Source organism: Quercus suber, unplaced genomic scaffold (assembly GCF_002906115.3).
Source record: "Quercus suber isolate HL8 unplaced genomic scaffold, Cork oak 2.0 scaffold_103, whole genome shotgun sequence".
Taxonomy (NCBI): Eukaryota; Viridiplantae; Streptophyta; class Magnoliopsida; order Fagales; family Fagaceae; genus Quercus; species Quercus suber.
In genome coordinates, this window is record NW_027069568.1 from 624,704 (window position 1) to 645,516 (window position 20,813).

The 20,813-nt window shown below is 41.9% G+C and overlaps 3 protein-coding genes across 3 annotated transcripts in view; 1 reads left to right on the forward strand and 2 right to left on the reverse strand.

Moving 5' to 3' along the window:
* Window positions 1-354: 354 nt before the first annotated feature.
* On the reverse strand, window positions 355-852 carry LOC112007408 (uncharacterized). Its single transcript, XM_065774998.1, has one exon. It carries the CDS (start codon window positions 850-852, stop codon window positions 355-357), a length of 498 nt encoding a protein of 165 aa, XP_065631070.1.
* A 1,905-nt stretch (window positions 853-2,757) lies between these two features.
* LOC136068189 (uncharacterized) lies at window positions 2,758-4,077 on the forward strand. The gene has a single exon (XM_065774999.1). It carries the CDS (start codon window positions 2,758-2,760, stop codon window positions 4,075-4,077), a length of 1,320 nt encoding a protein of 439 aa, XP_065631071.1.
* A 14,663-nt stretch (window positions 4,078-18,740) lies between these two features.
* The window catches only part of LOC112007407 (uncharacterized), a 47,174-nt gene continuing 45,101 nt past the window's right edge, over window positions 18,741-20,813 (reverse strand). Inside the window, exons 4-5 of the mRNA XM_065775000.1 lie at window positions 19,903-20,387; window positions 18,741-19,073 (exon numbers count right to left, since the gene is read on the reverse strand). Coding sequence (XP_065631072.1) covers window positions 18,741-19,073; window positions 19,903-20,387 — 818 coding nt within the window. The remainder of the gene's footprint in view (window positions 19,074-19,902; window positions 20,388-20,813) is intronic.

A 20,813-nucleotide genomic window follows, 5' to 3' on the forward strand; every position in this document is an offset into this window, starting at 1 on the left:
GACGATTTTTGGTGTAAGTAGAGATCAAATCTCAGATCTCCTATCCAATTATGATCGGAGACTTTACTAGTTAAACAAACTAAAACCCACTAAAGGCCATTGTTAGTTGCATTTACTTTTTATACATGGATTAAGATTCACTGATTTATTTCATAGTTTAAATTAAATATTACAAACATAAAGATATATTCAGTGTTATATTATTTAAAATTTTAAATAGGTGACAGGATGCACACGATTAAATATTTGCACCCCAAAACAGAGCAGCAAGTAACCGATATTGCTTGAGTAACAAATGAGAAGAGTAGAGTTACTAAAATTTGTACCTCAAACCAGAGCAGCTCCTCTTGCAATTCAAGTGCAGGGCCCTCTCATTTTTTCAGGTACATAATCGTGTCTTTTTATTCCAACCATATGCAGAATGGAGTTCTCCTCGTTGTCCAGTCTTCGTACCAGCCACCTCATTGCTAGTTCCATTTTCAACACAAGATCGAAAACCTCCAACAGGCGATACTTGATAGCTACATGCAATATGGTCCGCCCTTCATTATCTATGTGCTCAACTGCCTGAGGGAATATTTTAAGTATTTCTTTAACGATCTCTATGCACCCTGACTTAGTTGCTCGAAACAACGGTGTAATTTCTCCGACTGGAACTTGTTGCTGCAAGTGATTAGTTTCATTAGAAGTACTTCCATATTTGTGCAGAGTTAGTTTACTCGTGTCAATTCCAGAACTAGTGACCTCCCATGAAGTATCTTTTTTTACTAACAATTTGGCAAGCTCTAACGCTGATTCACGGCTTAACTTTTCCTTCAGAAATTCATTCTCTTCGCCCGAACTACAGCACATTTTGACTTTTGAAAACTGAAATTTAGTAGCTTTTATATACATTGTATAAACAAAACTGCTTGGAACTCAAATGAAAAAACATTTCCGAGGTTCTTCTAAATTGTTCCATCAAATAATGCAAAGATTTTATCCGAGACATTCAGTAAGCAATTTCATTACTAAAGAATCATTCAATATTCTATTTATAAATGAAATAACATAATTGCATTCATTCAAAAGTCTAAAGTCATTAAAAAAAAAAAATTAATCATTTCACTATTATTTTAATATAAATGTCTATTTACGTGCATTATTCACACTAATCTATCTTGTGTATCTTGTCGGGGCATATACATCCTTTTGATTAGTACATATTAGGCTGAAGCTAATTTTGATATATCAATACGTGTAAGACTAAGATATACTCCTTTAGCATTATATACCTTAATTTTCTTAATTAAATATAACCTTGAACCTTGGAAATTATAACTATAAACAAAGAAAAGTTTGTTGGCCAATAATTTGATAAACCATATTGTAGGGAGATGGCTTATGGAACCCAAATAATTTGATAAACATATATTAACATGCTGACATGGGTATGTGACCCTTCAATTCATTGAAGATGACTCTTTCCTAAAAGGTGCAATCATTTAAAATGGTACTTAAAAATAATATAACCGGGGAATCATTATTTCCATTTGAAATTGGTCAATTAGGTTAGATAGTATTTAAAAGAATTCAACCATGAATAAATCATTACCCCATAGGCCCCATACTATATAGTAACTGAAAGGGAGAAAATACACGCTAGGATGCCTATTGTGATTGTACGGGCCGGCTACAGTCCGTGGACGTAAGGATAGACGAGCCCGTCATTGGCACGGGGCCTTAAGTGGACGGACCTCATGTGGACGGACCTGATACGGACGGAGCGAAGAAAGATGGGCTGGTTGGCCATGGGCCTGTTGGACCCCTTAGTGGGAATACTTTGGCCCATTCTCGTAAGGCCCTAAACAGAGTCCTTGCGTTACTTGGACTCTAGAAATCTCATATATTTGGTAAAGATCTTCCCTATAAGGAGAAGATCTATCCACCATATTTCGGACTCTAAAAAGGAGGACTCCTACAAGGAAAAGACTTGGATGTCAAGTCTAAGAGGAAAAACTTTCGACTATTATAAAAGCCCCAATACTCTCATCAATAGAGGTACGCATTATTTACCCTCTCTAGCACTCTAGAGTTGTGAGAATACTTTCTGACTTGACCTTTGGAGGGTATTTGGCCGGCACCACACCGGTACCCTTTGATAGGTTTTCTCCTTTGTCTTGTGTAGGTTAACATACGAGCTTGAAGGCATTGTGTGACTCACTGGTGAATTTATCAGCTTTATCAGTTGGCGCCGTCTGTGGGGACGTGAGAAGAAAGTAGTCGAACGTTGCTTCATCCCTGAGACAGAAGGGTTGCATGGTGCTCACTTGCTCGATGGCAACCACCAACGACATCCAAGGAGAGGAACTACCCACGACCGCATTCGAAAGATAGGTTCGGACCCTCACTACGGCCGTGGAACGCCTTACCAAGCAAAATCATGACCTAGAAGAACAGCTGCGTCAAAGAAACACAGCACCCTACAACCGGAGGGAGGATCAGGAAGGTACTAGCGCCATGCAAAGAGACCGAGAAGGGCCTGAAGGGAGCAACGCCCCAAGCAGGCCAGAACGACAGAACACGAGCCTCCCATCCCTCATGGATGCGACTCCTCCGCCTATGTTCGCGGAGATGCAGGCGATGAAAGAACAGATGGAGGTCATGATGAACGCCCTAAAGGGATGAGTGTCTAGCGACCTGGACGACTTAGTGAACTGGACTGACTCTCCATTCACCAGCCCCGTCAATTCCTTTCCCTTACCACACAAGTTCCGGATGCTACAAATAGAAAGTTATGATGGGGTCAAGGATCCCCTAGCCCACCTGGAGACATTCAAGACCTTGATGCATCTACAAGGGGTACCGGACGAAATCATGTATAGGGCCTTCCCAACCACACTGAAGGGTCCCGCAAGAATTTGGTTCAGTCAGCTAACGCCGAACTCCATCAGCACTTTCAAAGAATTAAGCGCTCAGTTCACCTCGCACTTTATAAGGGGACACAGGTACAAGAAATCCACAACATGCTTAATGAGCATCAGGCAGAGAGAGGACGAGACATTAAGATCCTACATAACCCGCTTCAATAAGGAAGCGCTCTCGATCGATGAGGCCGACGACAAAATACTGGTGGCGGCTTTCACGAATGAGTTGCGGAAGGGCAAGTTTTTGTTTTCACTATACAAAAACGACCCCAAAACCATGTCAGAGGTACTCTACAGGGCCACCAAGTACATGAACGCGGAAGACGCGCTCCTTGCACGGGAGGAAAAGCCCAAGAAAAGGGGACACCAGGCGGACGTACGTCAGGATCAAGGGCCGAAAAGACCAAGGACAGGAGACAGAAGGGACGAAAGGCGCCCTAAGCCCCCGGGAGGAAGGTTCACAAGTTTCACCTCTTTGAACGCCCCGATTGACCAAGTTTTGATGCAAATCAAAGACGAGGAAACGTTGACATTCCCGAGAAAACTAAAAAGTAACCCAAGCAAACGACCACGAGACAAATATTGTCATTTCCACCGAGATCACGACCACGACATAGCTGATTGCTACGACCTGAAGCAGCAGATTGAAGCCCTCATTAGACAAGGGAAGTTGCAGAAGTTCGTCAACAAAGAGAGAGCGGATCCCAATCGCCAAGAACCGGCCCCCCCACGGGATAACGAGCGTCCGAGACCCCCCATCGGAGACATAAGGATGATAGTGGGAGGGATCGCAGCTACTGGTTCTTCCAAAAAAGCTCGAAAAATGTACCTCAGATCGGTCTTGAACGTCCATCTAACAGGCTCTACGCCTAATACCGCACGGGTGGAGAGCCCTATCATTGGATTCACTGAAGAAGACACAAGGAGACTCCATCATCCACATGACAACGCACTGGTCGTCATCATACGTGTGGGGGACTACAACGTCCACCGAGTACTAATCGACAACGGCAACTCAGCAGACATTCTATACTATCCAGCATTCCAGCAAATAGGGATAGACCGAGCACGATTGTTGCCGGCGAGTGCTCCACTTGTCGGTTTTGGAGGGACGAGGGTATTCCCAATAGGCTCCATCACACTCCCAGTAACGGTGGGCGATTACCCGTAAGAACTCACTAGGAATGTAATGTTCCTCGTGGTGGACTGCTCCTCCGCTTACAATGGTATTCTCGGACGGCCCACACTTAACTCATGGAAAGTAGCAACATCAACATACCACCTAATGATCAAGTTCCCAACGGACTATGGGATTGGGGAATTGCGAGGGAATCAGGCAACCGCCCGAGAATGCTACATTGCCATACTAGAAATGAAAGATCATCATCAGACAATGTGCGTAGAAGAGCAGTGGACGGTCGCAGAACCGGTTGAAGAGCTGGAGGAGATAACGCTCAACGAATCAAAACCAGAGCGGATGACCAGAATAGGAACATTGGCCTGCCAGCCTGTGCGCTAGGCTTTCATAACATTCCTCAGGAGGAACCAAGACGTTTTCGCATGGAACCACGAAGACATGCCCGGGATCGATCCCTCTGTCATAGTACACAAGCTAAACGTGAACCCTTCAACCCCACCCGTCCGACAGAAAAAGCGAGTGTTCGCTCCCGAACAGGACAGAGCAATAGCGCAAGAGGTTAGAAAACTACTCGAGGCGGGTTTCATTAGGGAAGTATATTACCCGGAGTGGTTGGCGAACGTGGTCATGGTCAAGAAGGCTAGTGGAAAGTGGCGAATGTGTGTCGACTTCACGGACCTTAACAAAGTATGCCCAAAGGATAGCTACCCCCTCCCGCGGATAGATGCGCTGGTCGACTCCACGGCCAGACACCAGCTCCTAAGTTTTATGGATGCCTTCTCAGGCTATAATCAGATCAAGATGGAGGAATTTGATCAGGAGAAAACGTCCTTCGTCACCAGCCAAGGCCTCTTTTGCTATAAGGTGATGCCATTCGGACTCAAGAACGCTGGGGCAACGTACCAAAGGTTAATGGACAAAATGTTCGCACACCAGATAGGGAGGAACGTACAGGTCTACGTCGACGACATGCTGGTCAAGAGCCTACTCGAAAAAGATCACCTGAGCGACCTTCAGGAGACATTCGATACCCTACGGTCATACAACATGAAACTGAATCCGGGCAAGTGTGTATTCGGAGTAACAGCGGGAAAATTCTTGGGTTTTATGGTGTCTCAAAGAGGAATAGAGGTCAATCTAAAGAAGATACAGGCCATCATGGAGCTGGAACTGCCAAGGACAGTAAAAGACGTACAGAGCTTGAACAGCAAAATTGCTGCTTTGAATAGGTTCGTCTCAAAAGCAACGGATAGGTCTCTACCGTTCTTTCGCGTCCTAAAGAAATCATTCGATTGGACGGATGAGTGCCAAAAGGCATTTGAAGATCTGAAGAAATACCTCGCCTTGCCGCCCTTGCTCAGCCCGTCCAAGCTAGGAGAAGACCTCTACTTATACCTAGCAGCTTCGCAGGTGTCAGTAAGCGTGGCCCTAGTAAGAGAAGAGGAAGGAACTCAGCGACCCGTCTATTTCATAAGCAGGGGGTTCTGGGGGCTGAAGAAAGGTACCCCCACATGGAAAAGCTCGCCTTTGCATTGATAACCACAGCCTGAAAACTGAAACAGTACTTCCAAGCCCACAGCATCATCGTCCTGACAAATCAACCCCTAAAAAGAGCAATGAGCAGCCTCGAAGCAGCCAGACGAATGGCCCTATGAGCGATAGAGCTGAGCGAATTTGACATACATTACCGACTGCGAACCGCAATAAAGGGCCAAGCAGTGGCGGACTTCATCGCCGAATACACACAAATGGAGCAGCAAGAGCCACAAGCCCTCAAATAATGGAACATCCACACGAATGGATCATCAAACAGGCAAGCTGAAGGCACCGGGGTAGTAATTCAAACCCTTGACGGAGATAAAATTGAGTGTATGATTCGGCTGGACTTCCCGACAACCAATAATGAGGCCGAATATGAGGCATTAGTGGCAGGATTAGACCTGGCGAAAGCAGCAGGCGCCGAGGCCACGGTTGTACATTGCGATTCGCAGGTAATAGTCAGTCAGATTAGCGGCGCCTATGAGTGTAAGGGGGAAAAATGAAGAAATACTTGGAAGAGGTCAAGAGACAGATCGACACCCTTCAGGTCACATTCGTCCAAATCCCAAGAGAGGAGAACGAATATGCTGACCGGCTCGCGAAAGTCGCCTCCGCAGAGGTCATGATGGCCCCTGATCAGGTATTGTCATTCATTCAGAATTCCTCAATCATTAACAATAGGGTAGAAGTGTAGGAAGTAAACCCAGAATACAATTGGATTACGCTACTAACGGCCTACCTGAAGGAAGGCACGCTCCCAGACAACAAAGACGCAGCAAGAAAACTGAAAGTCCGAGCTTCGCGATTCATAATAATCAATGACGTCTTATACAAGAGGGGATTCTCACGACCATACCTAAGGTGTTTGGGCCACGAGGAAGCAGACTATGTAATGAGAGAGGTCCATGAGGGTATCTGCGGAAACCATTCGAGGGCGCAGTCTTTAATACACAAACTGATCCGGGCAGGATACTATTGGCCTACAATGCAGATGGACGCATAAGCCTATGTCAAGACTTGCGACAAATGTCAAAGGTTCGGTAACCTAATTAGGCAACCAACCAAAGAACTGACACCCATGATGGCCCCTTGGCCGTTCGCCCAATGGGGGCTAGACATCATGGGCCCTCTCCCGACGGCTGCGCGACAGCTGAAATTTCTGGTGGTAGGGATCGATTACTTCACTAAGTGGGTGGAGGCGGAAGCTCTGGCGACTATCACGGAGAAAAACATCAGGGGTTTTGTATGGAGAAATATCATATGCAGATTCAGGATACTAAGGGTACTCATCTCCGATAACAGAAAACAGTTTGACAACAAGGCATTCCAAGATTTCTGCTCGGAATTAGGCATCAGAAATCACTACTCATCACCCGCACATCCGCAGGCGAATGGGCAAGTTGAAGTCACGAACCGGTCCCTGCTCAAAATCATCAAGACCCGGCTCGAGGGGGCAAAAGGCATTTGGCCCGATGAGTTACCAAGTATCTTGTGGGCATATCGCACAACGGCAAGAACACCCACGGGAGAAACACCATTCAGGCTAGCATACGGGAGCGAGGCTATCATTCCAGCAGAGATAGGGCTTACAAGTTATCTAGTGGAGAGCTATAATGAAGACAAGAACGAAGGGGCTTTGCGGCTACAGCTAGACCTAATCGACGAAGTTCGGGCTACAGCTGAACAAAGGATGGCTCGATACCAAAACCTCATAGCAAAATACAACAACTCCAAAGTTAGACACAGAGACTTTCAGATCGGGGACCTTGTGCTACGGAAGGTAATGGGAGCGGCTAAAGATCCTTCACAAGGAAAACTTGGCCCAAACTAGGAAGGACCTTACAAGATCTCGTCTTGGCAGAGGAAGGGGACCTACCACCTCGAAACCATGGACGGGCGAAAATTGCAACACCCATGGAACACAGAGCACCTACGGATATACTACCAATAAAGACGACATAAAAGGGCATCAACCCCCCCAACTTTCCAGTTTATTTCTAAAGTTTTCAGTAGTTTTGCTTTGAACAGCTATTTCCATTTATTTTTCTTTACTTTTACTTTGAACAAATCTCTCTACCAGTGCTTTTTAAAAGCCCAATGGGGTAGGCATCTTTTTTCCTATAAAGATTTCTTTCAGACACTACTAAATTTTTCCTGCTTAATCTAGTTAATTCAATATCAGACGGTTAAAAATATTGTCCACATGATGGACGGATCATCCCAAGAGGATGAAAACCTTTAAGTCCAGATAATGGACAGACCAGTAAGATTGTCCACATGATGGACGGATCATCCCAAGAGGGTGAAAACCTTAAGTCCAGATAATGGACGGACCAGTAAGATTGTCCACATGATGGACGAATCATCCCAAGAGGATCAAAACCTTAAGTCCAAATAGTGGACAGACTAGTAAGATTGTCCACATGATGGACGGATCATCCTAAGAGGATGAAGACCTTAAGTCCAGATAGTGGATGGACCAGTAATATTGTCCACATAATGGACGGATCATCCAAAAAGGATGGTAACTACTGAGTACAGATAATGGACGGACAAGTAATAGCGTCCACAAGTGGACTGATCATCCTAAAGGATGGTAACTACTAAGTCCACATAATGGATGGACCCAGAATAACGTCCGCAATTTGGACGAATCATCCAAAAAGGATGGAATGTGCTAAGTCTACACAATGGACGGGCTCAAAAATAACAACCATAAGATGAACGAGTCATCCCAAAGGGTGATAGCACTTAGAATTCAGGCTAAGCCCTCGTACTAAACGGACCATTCTAGAACAAATGGTATTTCTATAAGTCCCACAAATCATCTTAAGGGATGACGACCCTTGGTTAAACGATTAATGAATAGAGGAATCGTATAAACGGAACGAAGTTCATTTTAACATGAAACATACTTTAAAATAAAACACATGCATTTCACAAAGATAAAACAAAGGTCAACGAACCTTGCAGAATGTAAACATACTGAACGGTCAATGTTCATATAAACCCCATAAACATGACGGGTATTAAAAATTGTTCCACACTTGATTAGCAAAACTAAATTATTACAAATCTGCTCCCTCTCTCTCCTCAGCTGGACAGTCCCCAATGTCCTTAGCCTGGCTGTCCGCAACAGTTTGATCTAAAGGAGCTTTGTGGACAGGGACGTTCTCGTCGAAAAGAACATCAGTATCTTCCGATTGAACAGGCTGGACGGTTGACGGCTCGGGGGCAGTGACGGTGATGGTGGATAAGTCTATATCCGAGTACAACGCCCTCACCTAACGGAGAGCATCGTCGAACCCGTCGTTATAAACAAGGCTTAGTTCCACAATGAGGGCGCCGGAGTCGCGGTACTCGCGTATAGCATCCTCCTTGGCCTGACGGACCTCATTGTCTTTCTCCACTAGGGCTCTCTTCAGACGGTCCGTCTGCTGGATAGACTCGTCTCGGGCCGTCTCGGCCATCTTTAGCTTCTTCTCCTAGACGACCTTCCAGGCCTTGAGATCGAGCAGTTCCTCCTCCATCACCTTGGCTTTCTCACGAATCCGGCCAATGGTCGTCTCATGATTGAGACACCGTCCCATCATGCCTTTCATCATGATCATAGCCTGAGGGACAACAAAAATGCATAAGTAAAATGTTTAAAGGCAGAAAATGGTGAACGGATGGACTAAAGACGACGGAGTAATTACCTGAGCAATGTTGAAGAGGCCCGTCTCCCCCATCACCTCCGTTGAGTGATTCCCCAGATCCTCATAGTCGTCGGTAGTAATGATCGATGACAACCTCTCCAGGGCATACTTAGAGTCCTCACGAAGCAAGACGGGTGGCTTCTTTTGGCTGCCAGATGGACCCGTCATCAGACCTTTGCCCGCACCATGTTTAGCTAGAGTGACCGACTTATTCCCCCCAGCCATCAAGCCGATGACCGGCTCCAGGGGGACCTTGGGCTGCTTTGGTGGACGGTTACCCTTCGTGGGCAATTTCTTCTTCAGATTCTGCTTGCTGGAGCCCGTCCCCATGGGGTCCATTCCAGCCTCTTTGTTCTTCGCGGCCTGGAGTCTTATAGTTGCTCACCTTTTTCCATCTTCCATCTCTGAAAAAGGTAGACAGATTAAGAAATAATAATGATAATGACGGTAAAAACAGGTCATAAGGGTCGACGGACTCACGTAGACGGGTCTGCTTCTCGTACTTTAGTGCCGCCGGGGTTGGCTCGAGCCTGTCACAATACCAGTGGATGGTGTTGAGGTTGACGAGCTTGGCCCACGTCCGCTCCTCGGGCTTTGTCTTTGAAAAAATTCTTTCAAGGAAACTGAATTCCTCAAGTGTAATCTAGTGACGCCGTCGAACTACATCAAAGAGGATGGACGTTAGAAACATTATAAAAATTATTAAGCTGCACGGAGTCATTTACAATGGGCCATACCGGATGGGTTCAAAATGCCCCAAACTGTGTCGACGGGCATGAAGTCCGTCTCCCCTGGATGACACATCCAATTATCTCCTTCTATGAAAAAGTAGCGGCTCTTCCAGTCTCTATTTGAGTCCGGGGTTTCAAAAATAACTTTTAGGACGGGGCTCCTAGGGAGGAAGCTATACATGTCCCTCGACTTGTCTATCTCATTCGGACGGTAGCAGTTGAGGAACTCTTTTATAGTAAGCCTTCTCCCACCGTCCGACATGGCTCCGTACAGAACCTCCATCGCGATGAAAACTCTCCAGGCATTAGGAGACACCTGGCTGACGGATATACCTAGGTAGTTTAAGAGTTTGCGGTGTAACGAACTTAACGAAAATCTCAGGCCAGCCTTAAGCACTTGTTCGTACACACCTACTCCGTCAACTCCTTCGTAATAACTTTTTTATGACATGTAGGGTAGACAGAGTGGGATGTGGTTTGGGATTTGGTAACGGGCCCTAAGGGTGTTAAAATGGCCTTCCTTGATAGTAGATGTGAAGGCGTGTATCGTCCACTCTAGGAGCATGATGAACTCCCTAAGTCCATCAGCTCCCACGATGGACCTAACTATTGGCTCTTCGTCGTCAGCTGAACCCTTTTGTATTTCGATCATCTCCAAGCCCTCATTTGTTGAGGACGAGGAGGATGATGACGGATTACTCTCCTTGCTCGGGGCGTCGTGGTCTTTGCGACCTGACGGGTATACCTCTTCGTAATCTGCCCCGTCACGGACGATCGACTGATTGCTCGACGCACTAGACATGGCCTACAGGTAATGACAAAACCTAAGACTCTGACAGGTTTGGAAAGAACGACGGGCGCATAAAGTGTAAAAAGAGATAAATAAGAGCTAAAATTAAAAGAGGATGGATAGGAAACAACTCACCAGAAGATCGAAGTAAGCAAGATGTGGCAGGCCACGGGTATGTGAATGAACGGACTGTTCTCTGACAGGTGTGACGGACTCGCTCTGACAATTTCTTCCAGCAACAAGTGGAAAAATGAGGGGCGGAGAGGTCAATATTTATAAAGGATGTGCACGGAAGACGAAGCGACACCTCGTTCCAAAAAAATGGCCATTGATAGGATGACACTTGGCACAACTCATTATTGTGTTAACTCCTGATCCAGCAATGTACGGATGGAAGTTCACGGATCTAGGTGTCATGAAAACATGATCGAGATTTTAAAACCGTCACCCCATGGGTCCGTTCTCTTATGCATGACGGACCCATCGAGTGAGGGGGCAACTGAAAGGGAGAAAATACACGCTAGGATGCCTATTGTGATTGTACGGGCCGGCTACAGTCTATGGACGTAAGGATAGACAAGCCCGTCATTGGCACGGGGCCTTAAGTGGATGGACCTCATGTGGACGGACCTGATACAGACGAAGCGAAGAAAGATGGGCTGGTTGGCCATGGGCCTATTGGACCTTAGTGGGAATATTTTGGCCCATTCTCGTAAGGCCCTAAACAGAGTCCTTGCGCTACTTGGACTCTAGAAATCTCATATATTTGGTAAAGATCTTCCCTATAAGGAGAAGATCTGTCCACCACGTTTCGGACTCTAAAAAGGAGGACTCCTACAAGGAAAAGACTTGGATGCCAAGTCTAAGAGGAAAAACTTTCGACTACTATAAAAGCCCCAATACTCTCATCAATAGAGGTACGCATTATTTACCCTCTCTAGCACTCTAGAGTTGTGAGAATACTTTCTGACTTAACCTTCGGAGGGTATTTGGTCGGCACCACACCGGTGCCCTTTAATAGGTTTTCTCCTTTGTCTTGTGTAGGTTAACATACGAGCTTGAAGGCATTGTGTGACTCACTGGTGAATTTCTCAGCTTCATCAGTAATGATCATGTAAACTTTACGATACTTACCCTTACCGGAAATTCTCTTGAGGAATCCACGTCTGCGCACACGTTCAAAAGCTTTGGGGTTGCATGAGAGAAGCTGAAGAGCGGTCATCCCATCTTCGTCTCTTTCACCAACTAAATATCTAAACCGTGTAGCAATTTCCAAAGCTAAATCTGCTCTTATGAATTTTGTGTATGGAAACACAATCCCCAAACACACACAAAGCAAATCAAAACAATCAAAGGAAACGTTATGTAAAAACAATATGAGTGATGATAGTTGCACAATATGCAGACAGGACAGTCAAAATCTGTTTTTTCAAAATATGATTTCACAAGCTATTAATCTGGGATTAGTTAAAGGGTGGGAACTAACCAAAGTGCTGAGCAAGTATGGCGATGTGAAGAATAGTGGTATGGTCATTCCTCTGAAAAAATGGTTGCTGTGTCGTTTCATCATATTCTTTAGTAATTTCATTTGCCAGATAGTTGAAAATCTGAATCTTACCATAGCAAGCTGCCCCAAAGAGCACGGTTTCTCCAAGCTCATTGCGCATGCTTAACAACCCCCGAGCTCTATTTAACATCTCCCTCGCGATATTCACCGAGTATGCTTGGTCAAGAGTCGGGATGGCAAATGGGCGGGTTGGGTCATAAATGAATTGGGTGTGTAATTACCCATTTATCCATTTATAACCTGTTTATATATAAATTAATTATCCATTACCCTCCCAACCCATTTAATTAGTAACCCGCCCATTTAACCCAATATAACTCAAATAAATAAATCCTTTAGAAACTTAAATCCAACATTCTCCACACTTCTATCAAATGCAAAACAATTCGTTCACTTAAAACCCTTTTCTTTTTTTAATCTTTTAACCAACTTTTATATAGTCAACAAAGCAATATATTATCACCCAAAATCTTTAACGTAGAACACATAAGAAATCTATTTGGCTGCCCAGAAAAACATAGAAACAGAAATTTTTAAAAAAAAAAAGTAAAATTTTGAAAATTATCATCTCAGAATGGATTTGCTAGAAACATGGAATTCAGTTCAACTATAGCCAATTCAGTAGCACAACAACAAAGAATTGAGTAAAGGGGATCGCATTATAGTCTCAAGAATTATAAACAACCAACAATCATATTTACAATCCAATTCTTATTATTTTCTTTTCTTTTCTTTTCTTCTCTTAACACTTATTATTTTCTCGGGAACCAAATAGAAGTTAAGTGAATTTCAAACAACAATTAATTTTTAAAAGATAGAGATTTGTAATCGAATCAAACCCTAAGAGAGAGAGTACATAGAGAAAGCAGAGAGATAGAGAGAAACGTTGAAGAGAATACTACAAGAATTCCGGTTGAGAAAATTGCTTTTGGGTTAGTACACTACTTTGTGATTTCTTGAATTGTGGTGTTCATACAATTGCAACATTTGGCCATATCAAGGTCTCCTCTACAAAGTGCTTGCGCATAAACTTTGTTGAGGCCTTGGCCAATGGTGGCATTGTAAAAGCCGCCATTGTCCGCAACGTTGGAAGGCAGTGAAGAGAGTAAAAGATTGAGATTTTTGCAGTAGGTAATGTTAAAAGATTAATTTTTCTTTTCTTCTCTTAACCCTTATTATTCTCTCTAGAATTTCCTTTTGTTTGGTTACTAAGAAAATCTGAGGGAAAGTGTTTGGGCTTAGAAATCTAGAGGTTAAAGTGTTTGGGAAAGTGTTTGGCTACTGTGAAAATCTGAGGGAAAGTGTTTGGGCTTAGAAATCTAGAAGTTAAAGTGTTTGGGAAAGTGTTTGGCTACTGAGAAAATCTGAGGGAGAATGAGACTGAGGGCTTGGTTATACTGTTTATTTAACTTTTAGATTTTAGAAGGGTATTAGTGGCTATTAGTGGGTTTATTTAATTTTAAATTTTAAATGAATTTAGTGGGTATTAGTGGATTTATCCATTTAGATGCATTTAATTAAATAACTAAATGGGTTTTTATCCATTTAACCCAAATACTCAAATGTGTTGAGTTAAGACTTATCCAAATAAAGTGGGTAATGGGTGGGTTCATGGATATGGATAAAAATTGCCACCCCTAGTCAAGAGTAGCTGCCTCATGGAGGATAGTGTTTCCAGTCTGGTTTGTGCGGGTCATTTTGTCGAGATGGCGGGCAGGCAAGTCTTCAAGAAGTCTGAGTACCAGGTTAGCTTGTTTCGAGTAAGTGGCCTTATGGAGCACTGTGTCTATGTATTGTTAGTTCGTGCAACGCATGGTCCTCAAGACCATTACACATATTTATCACTTCCTGCACTTCTTCGTTCAGTGGAGCTTGGTACAGCTTTCCATTTGATTTATGAATTTCATCAACATCATTTTCTGTAGTGGATCTGGAAGCCTTCGATCGAAGCTGAATTTCATCAACATCATTCCCAAAGGACTAGGATTTTTCCTTATCAGTCCTCCTCAAGCTGGAGGGCGATGGAGGCAGCACGCCAAACTTGACTCATAGCGTATGAAAAGCAACTTTAGAAAGGGCCTTGGTGAAGACATCGGCAACCTGATATTGAGAAGGAAATAACGAGTCTTAAGGGCACCAACAGTAACCTTATCAAGGACGGACAAAGTGAAAATTCTAACTCGATGTGTTTAGTGTGAGCATGAAAGACTGGATTCAGCCATATGAAGAGCACTAGTATTATTACAGACTAAAATAGGAGGATCCGGAAGATGAATTCCAAGATCACGAAGAAGATATGTGAGACAAGTGAGTTCAGCCATAGTAAAAGCCATGGGGCGATATTCAACTTCTGCACTAGATCAAGAAACCGTTTTCTACTTTTTTTTTTTTTTTTTTTTTATGCACTAGATCAAGAAACCGTTTTCTACTTTTTTTTTTTTTTTTTTTTGATGTAAGAAATAATCTACTATTTAATTTTTGTAATTATTTAATTTTGTAAAATTCGTTATTTTAGGTTTAAGTTATTTATTTCCTTGATTTTAGGTGTTTTTAATAGTTTTTAGGTCAAATTTGATTTATGTTATAATTAGGTATTAATTAGAAGTTATATTAGAATATATTTTCTTATTTGTTAAGTTTTACGAAACCCTTAAATAGGCCCATAAGCTTGTAAACATTTTTTGAACAATTATTCAATAAATAAAATTTAGATTTTATCTCTCTATTTTCTGGGGGATTTCAAAACCTTTTCTCCTTGCGAATTCAAAGACCCTCGTGGTTTCAAGAAATTCTTGTGAATTCAAGGTTATTTTCATGCATCCTACATTATTTTTAGAAGCACATGAGATGCAATTAGCACCTAAATAAATGCAATATCCTGTAGTGGATTAGCGAATGTCAGGGCACTGTATCCAATCAACATCCAAAAAGCCATATAAGTTTAATGAGGATTGAGAGAGGATGTGAATGCCATAGTACAAGGTACCATCTTGCAGTCATAGTAAAGGAGTTAAAAATTATACCTTTCAGTAACTCAAAACACTACTTTATTTATTTTAACACCCCACTTTATAATATACCCTACAGCAAAGGTTTTATATATTTTACCACTTCATTAAAATATTATTTCTTTATTATTTTTTATTCCCAATTTCATCTCTTACTCTCTCTTTCTTCCCCTCTCTCTCTCTCTGTGTATTTCTTTTTTTCCCATAAAAAACAACCAAAACCCACTCTCACCACAACAGACACCGCTAGCCACCACCACTATTAGACACCACTAAGCCACCATTCACCATAATAAAAAAATAAAAATAAAAACCAAAACCCACTACCACACCCATTGCCACCAACCACCACTGCCCACACCCATTGCCACCAGCCATCGTCCACACCTCAACCCAAATCAAAGCCCAATCACAAATCCCAAAACCCACCAAATCAACCAAAAACACAAGATCAACTAAAACCCAAACAAAACAAAAAATTATCAGAACATTTAAGCTTGGATTCGATCTAGAGAGAAAACAATGGAGGAAAAGAGAGTCAACCCACTGCCGTCGCGCTTCTACGATCAGATATGACCAACCATTCACGACCCAAGACAAAATTGGACCAAATCTCAATCATGATCCACGATCCACCACCACCACAATCCAACAATGAAAGGGAAAGTGAACATGTAAAAAAAAAATAATAAAAAATAAAAAAAAATAAGGAGGAAAAGAATGAAGAATGAAAGAGAGAAAGGGAAAATATTTTTTTAAAATAAAGGATGAGAGAGAACAAATAAAATATTATTTTTATTTATAAGTTAAGAGCTACAGTAGGTTGTCAAAGATGACAACTTACTGAAGCTCTGTTGCTAAAATATTTAGGTATAACTCCTTTGCTGTGGCTTGCATTTTGGTATTTTAGTTGCTAAAATAGCATTATAACAGCTATAACACCTTTATTATAAGTGCTCTAAATAGTGTAAAATATGCTTCATAACCTGAAAATGTGAAACCCCAGGGTGATTCATAAACTGACATAGTAAGTACATAGCATGAGTGAGATTAGGACAAGTCAATGTGCGATATTGTTGGGCACCCACAATATTGCGATAGTTGGTGGCATCTACTAGTGGACCATCCCCATGTTGAAGGTGGTGCTTTTGAGCAAGAGGAGTACCAATGAGAAAAATAGGCATTGCTCCAATCAGTTGGCAGACTCTTTATTATTATTAGCAACCTTAGTGATAGGGATAAAATCCCCAAGTAGACGGACATAAATAACATGAGCAAACGTTAGTGACGGAGTCGCCAAAAGAGACGGGCTTATGATTTAGATGGATAGGAGATACGAAGGTTATACTCCTTAAAGAAAATGGACTTACAACATGGACGGAGACGAGATACGACAGTTAGATTCCTCGAGGCAGACGGACCTAAGCGAGACAATCCGCTGAAGCCACGTGTCCCCTTCGTGGCATCTATGTGTCACCTTCATGGCATGAGTGGTCTCCAAGAATCCTAGTATGTAAATGTCTTGCACTCTACGCCCAACTACAATTGGAGGAATCCCTATAAGGAAAGGATCCCGTAAATTGTGAGCATTAGTGAGGATCTTCTCTACAAGGAAATACCCTCTTCACTAAGAAATTAAGGTCAATTCTACACTACTATAAAAACTCCAAAATCCCTAACAAATCAAGGTACACATAATTTTTCCCTGCTTTAGCACTCTAGAGTTGTTGAAATTTTCACTCTCTAACTTAACCTTTGAATGGTATTTGGCTAGTATCATACCGGTACTCTCGCTTTGGTCAGTTAAGACTGAAGAGCGATTTCAGATAGTATTTACAAGCAAAGTGGGTTATATAGTTTTGTTTTTTTATTTTTTGGGCTAGAACAATTCAATAGTAACCAAAAATTCAAGAGTTGATTATATGTTTTATATAAATATATTGAAAGTTCAAAATGGGTATGAAACACCCTTGAACGTTTAGACCCCAAATTACAAAAATACCAATTCAAGCTTTATATCAAACAGTTAATATGCGGAATATGATAACAAGCTTATAACAAAATTGATAACCAATCTAAACCAAATATAAACACATCCACAGCAGTAAATATAAGGCAAAGATAAAGGAAGGAAAGATGCAAACGCATGGACAACACACGATGTGTTATCGAAGAGGAAACTGAAGTCCTCGGCGTAAAACCTCTCCGCCGCCCTCCAAGCGGTGATAAAATCCACTAAAGAATATAGTTGGGATACATGAACAGCAGAAGACCCTCCAAGCCTAATCTACCCAAGTACCTAAGCCCTCCAAGCTTCTTGCTCCAATGAGATTACGCCGAACCTATTTCTTCTTTAGCTTGCCGGATTCCGCTACTTGACCATAGCATCAACCAATGTATATTGGTTCCTTTCCAAACTGCTTCCCAAAGCACCAAATGGACCTTCTCACAGACGTGGGTGTGGTGAGATAAGGGTTTGGTAAATGACCTCTCAAGGGTATGACAATGGAGAGGAAGAGAGTAAAGGAATTTGTAGAGACTCTTTGGATGAAGATTGGAGATGAGGCAATCTTGTTTTTCTCTAGGGTTTTCTTTCACAAAATTCTCTCTGGAAGCTCTTTCAATATGATGGGTATAAGGGTGTATATATAGTAGGGTGAGAAAGGAATGCAAAACGTCAGTTTTTGCCAAACAGGGAAAGTTTGTGACTTGATCTCGCGGCTTGGCCAAGTCACGAAATCTAGTCGCGACGTAACGGCCTGGCCAGACTGGAACTTTTGTCCTGTAGCATGACAGCTGGCGCGACCTTTCAGCTTCCTAGTGTGCCTCTCACGTGCCTGCCTTTCGCGGCTTGCCAATCGCGATCCACCCGCGAGCCCTAGCCGCGAGACTCTGTTTTTTTTGCACACTCTTGAGCTTTTCTTCACATCTTCTCACACACTACCCTTACAATTTTCCCACCTAAATACAGGGTTTCTAAGTGCTAAATTATGAGCAAATTGGTCACGGAATAAAACCAATTAAATGGTTGATTAAATTCAACCTTACATATATATATATATATATATCACAGCAAACAATATTGTAGTAACCACAAATTCAAGAGTTATATACATATCAACACCGTTTGTCTCTCTAGTTCCCATGAAGAATTCCTACACATACCATGACAGAAGACTGCTTTTCATAAGTGCAACAATTTGGCTTTCTTAAACGGAAAATAGCTTGGTCTGTGATGTATCCTGGGAACCAAAGTGTTCTCCCTCTGGGTTTTCTCGACTGGAATTATTATTGCTCCCACCTTGAAGGCGGATGGAGGAACGGTGAATTTCGGCTTGATTGCTGCGGAAGAAATAGGTGTCCCTAGACAGAGTAGGAAACCAACAACGGCAAGGAAATCAAAGCACATGCAAGTGAGAGTACATCACTTGCCGTGGAGACCACAAAGAAAGGGTGATAGAGAAGGACTGGAAAACCAGTTTTTTGATCAGGACCTCCTGGTATTGTGTAGGCTGCTGTAAAGGCAACTGTCGCGATGAGAACTGCCACAATGGAACATCCTTCTGATGTGCGAATTAGCCAATCTCTTGCTGAATTCCGGAGCTTGGATTTCGTAGTAGCAAATAATGCTTCAGCTGTCTCTTTCATATTGTTCTGATGACAAACGAAAGCCTCTTTTGTAACTGACTTTACACGCTGCACACAGAAACATACATTTTACGACAAGCACATGCATCTGACGAACCAGCTGAAAATTCACTTTAAAAAGGTATCTTAATTATATTTCCGAGGCTGATTCAATTAAAGTGACAAATTTTTAAAAGATAAATTTGAAATTTAACAAGATTCTTTTTAATAAAAAAAAAAAGAAAAATATACTTTTAACCTAATCTTTGTTTTCATATATAAAGAGTCTATCAATCATAGTTTAAAATTTAAATAAATAACCCAATAGGTTGGCCAAGTGGTTGGACACTCAGTTTTAAAGTGGTTATCTCGGATTTGACTGGGTGTTTCTCAGTTCAAGTCTAGGTACCAGTACTTTGAAAAAACTCTCTAGATCAGCGATTTACCCCGCTATAAGTCCACCCCTTGCTAACAGTGTTTAATCTCTAAGTGAAAGATTTGAGAAAACACTATGGGAAACCAAAAAAAGAAATTAAATATATATGTTTATATTATTTAAAAATAATAATTCAATATAAAAATAATTGTGATAAGGCCAAGTACTAATTTTCCTAAGTATAATTCCCCTTAAAAGCCTTATGTAAAAAAACAAAAAATAAAAATAAAAATACTTAATTACAAGTGTCATTAATCATTATATGTACTAGTATAGTCATTAAGGGGATAAATATTTTTCAAGAACGAAGGATCACTAGTTCTAATCTCCTATTCACCCTCCTCCACGAGCCATTGCAGGTTGCAGCTGGCTTTATTCATTTCCAAAAAATAGAAGGAGAAAAAAAAAAAATCAAAGCAAGGATTGCAGGGCAGATGAGAGTGGAGTTAGAGAGAAGAGTACCTCAAACCAGAGCAGCTCTTCTTGCAATTGAAGTGCAGGGCCCAACATCTTTTCAGGTACATAATCATGTATTGGCATTCCAACCATATGTAAAATAGTGTTCCCATTGTTGTCAAGCCTTCGTACCAACCACCTCATCGGTACTTCCATTTTAGACACATGCTCGAATACCTCCAACTGGCGGTACTTGATAGCTACATGCAATATGCACTGCCCTTCATCATCTATGTGCTCTACTGCCTGAGGGTATATTTTGAGTATTTCTTTAACAATCTCTACGCAGCCTGACTTAGTAGCTAGAAACAACGGTGTAACTCCTCCTTGTTTCAATGGTTGCCGAGAACTACCTCCCGTCTCATCAGTAGACAAAACACCATAGCAACTACCGTATTTTGGCAGCTTTGACTTACTTAGGTTCACATTAGAACTACCATCTTTTGCTGAGAGTTTAGCTAGCTCCGACACGAATTCTTGGCTCTCCGGAACTAATATGCATTGTATAAACAAAATTAATTGCTGGAAAATCAACAGAATATACATACATACATATACATATATATATATATATATATATTTCAACCTATTTCTTTGTTTATACCCCTTAAAATAGATTGTTTAACCTAATATATTAACCAAGTGATTATTAGGTTAATTATGAGATTTGCGTTAAACAATGAAGGATCATATCATGCATAGCAGCAGAAAAATAAATAACACATAGATATGATTACCTAGGAAAATCAATAAAACGAACTGTTTCATGGTAAAAACTTGGAGAGGATTTGACCTAACTATCCTCAAGGTAAACAAATCCACTAACAAAGAATTGAAGTTTTTACAATAAGGTTTAACCCTAAATCTATTGCTACCTCTAGTAGTAACTTATTGACACGACCACGTGCAAGCTCTAA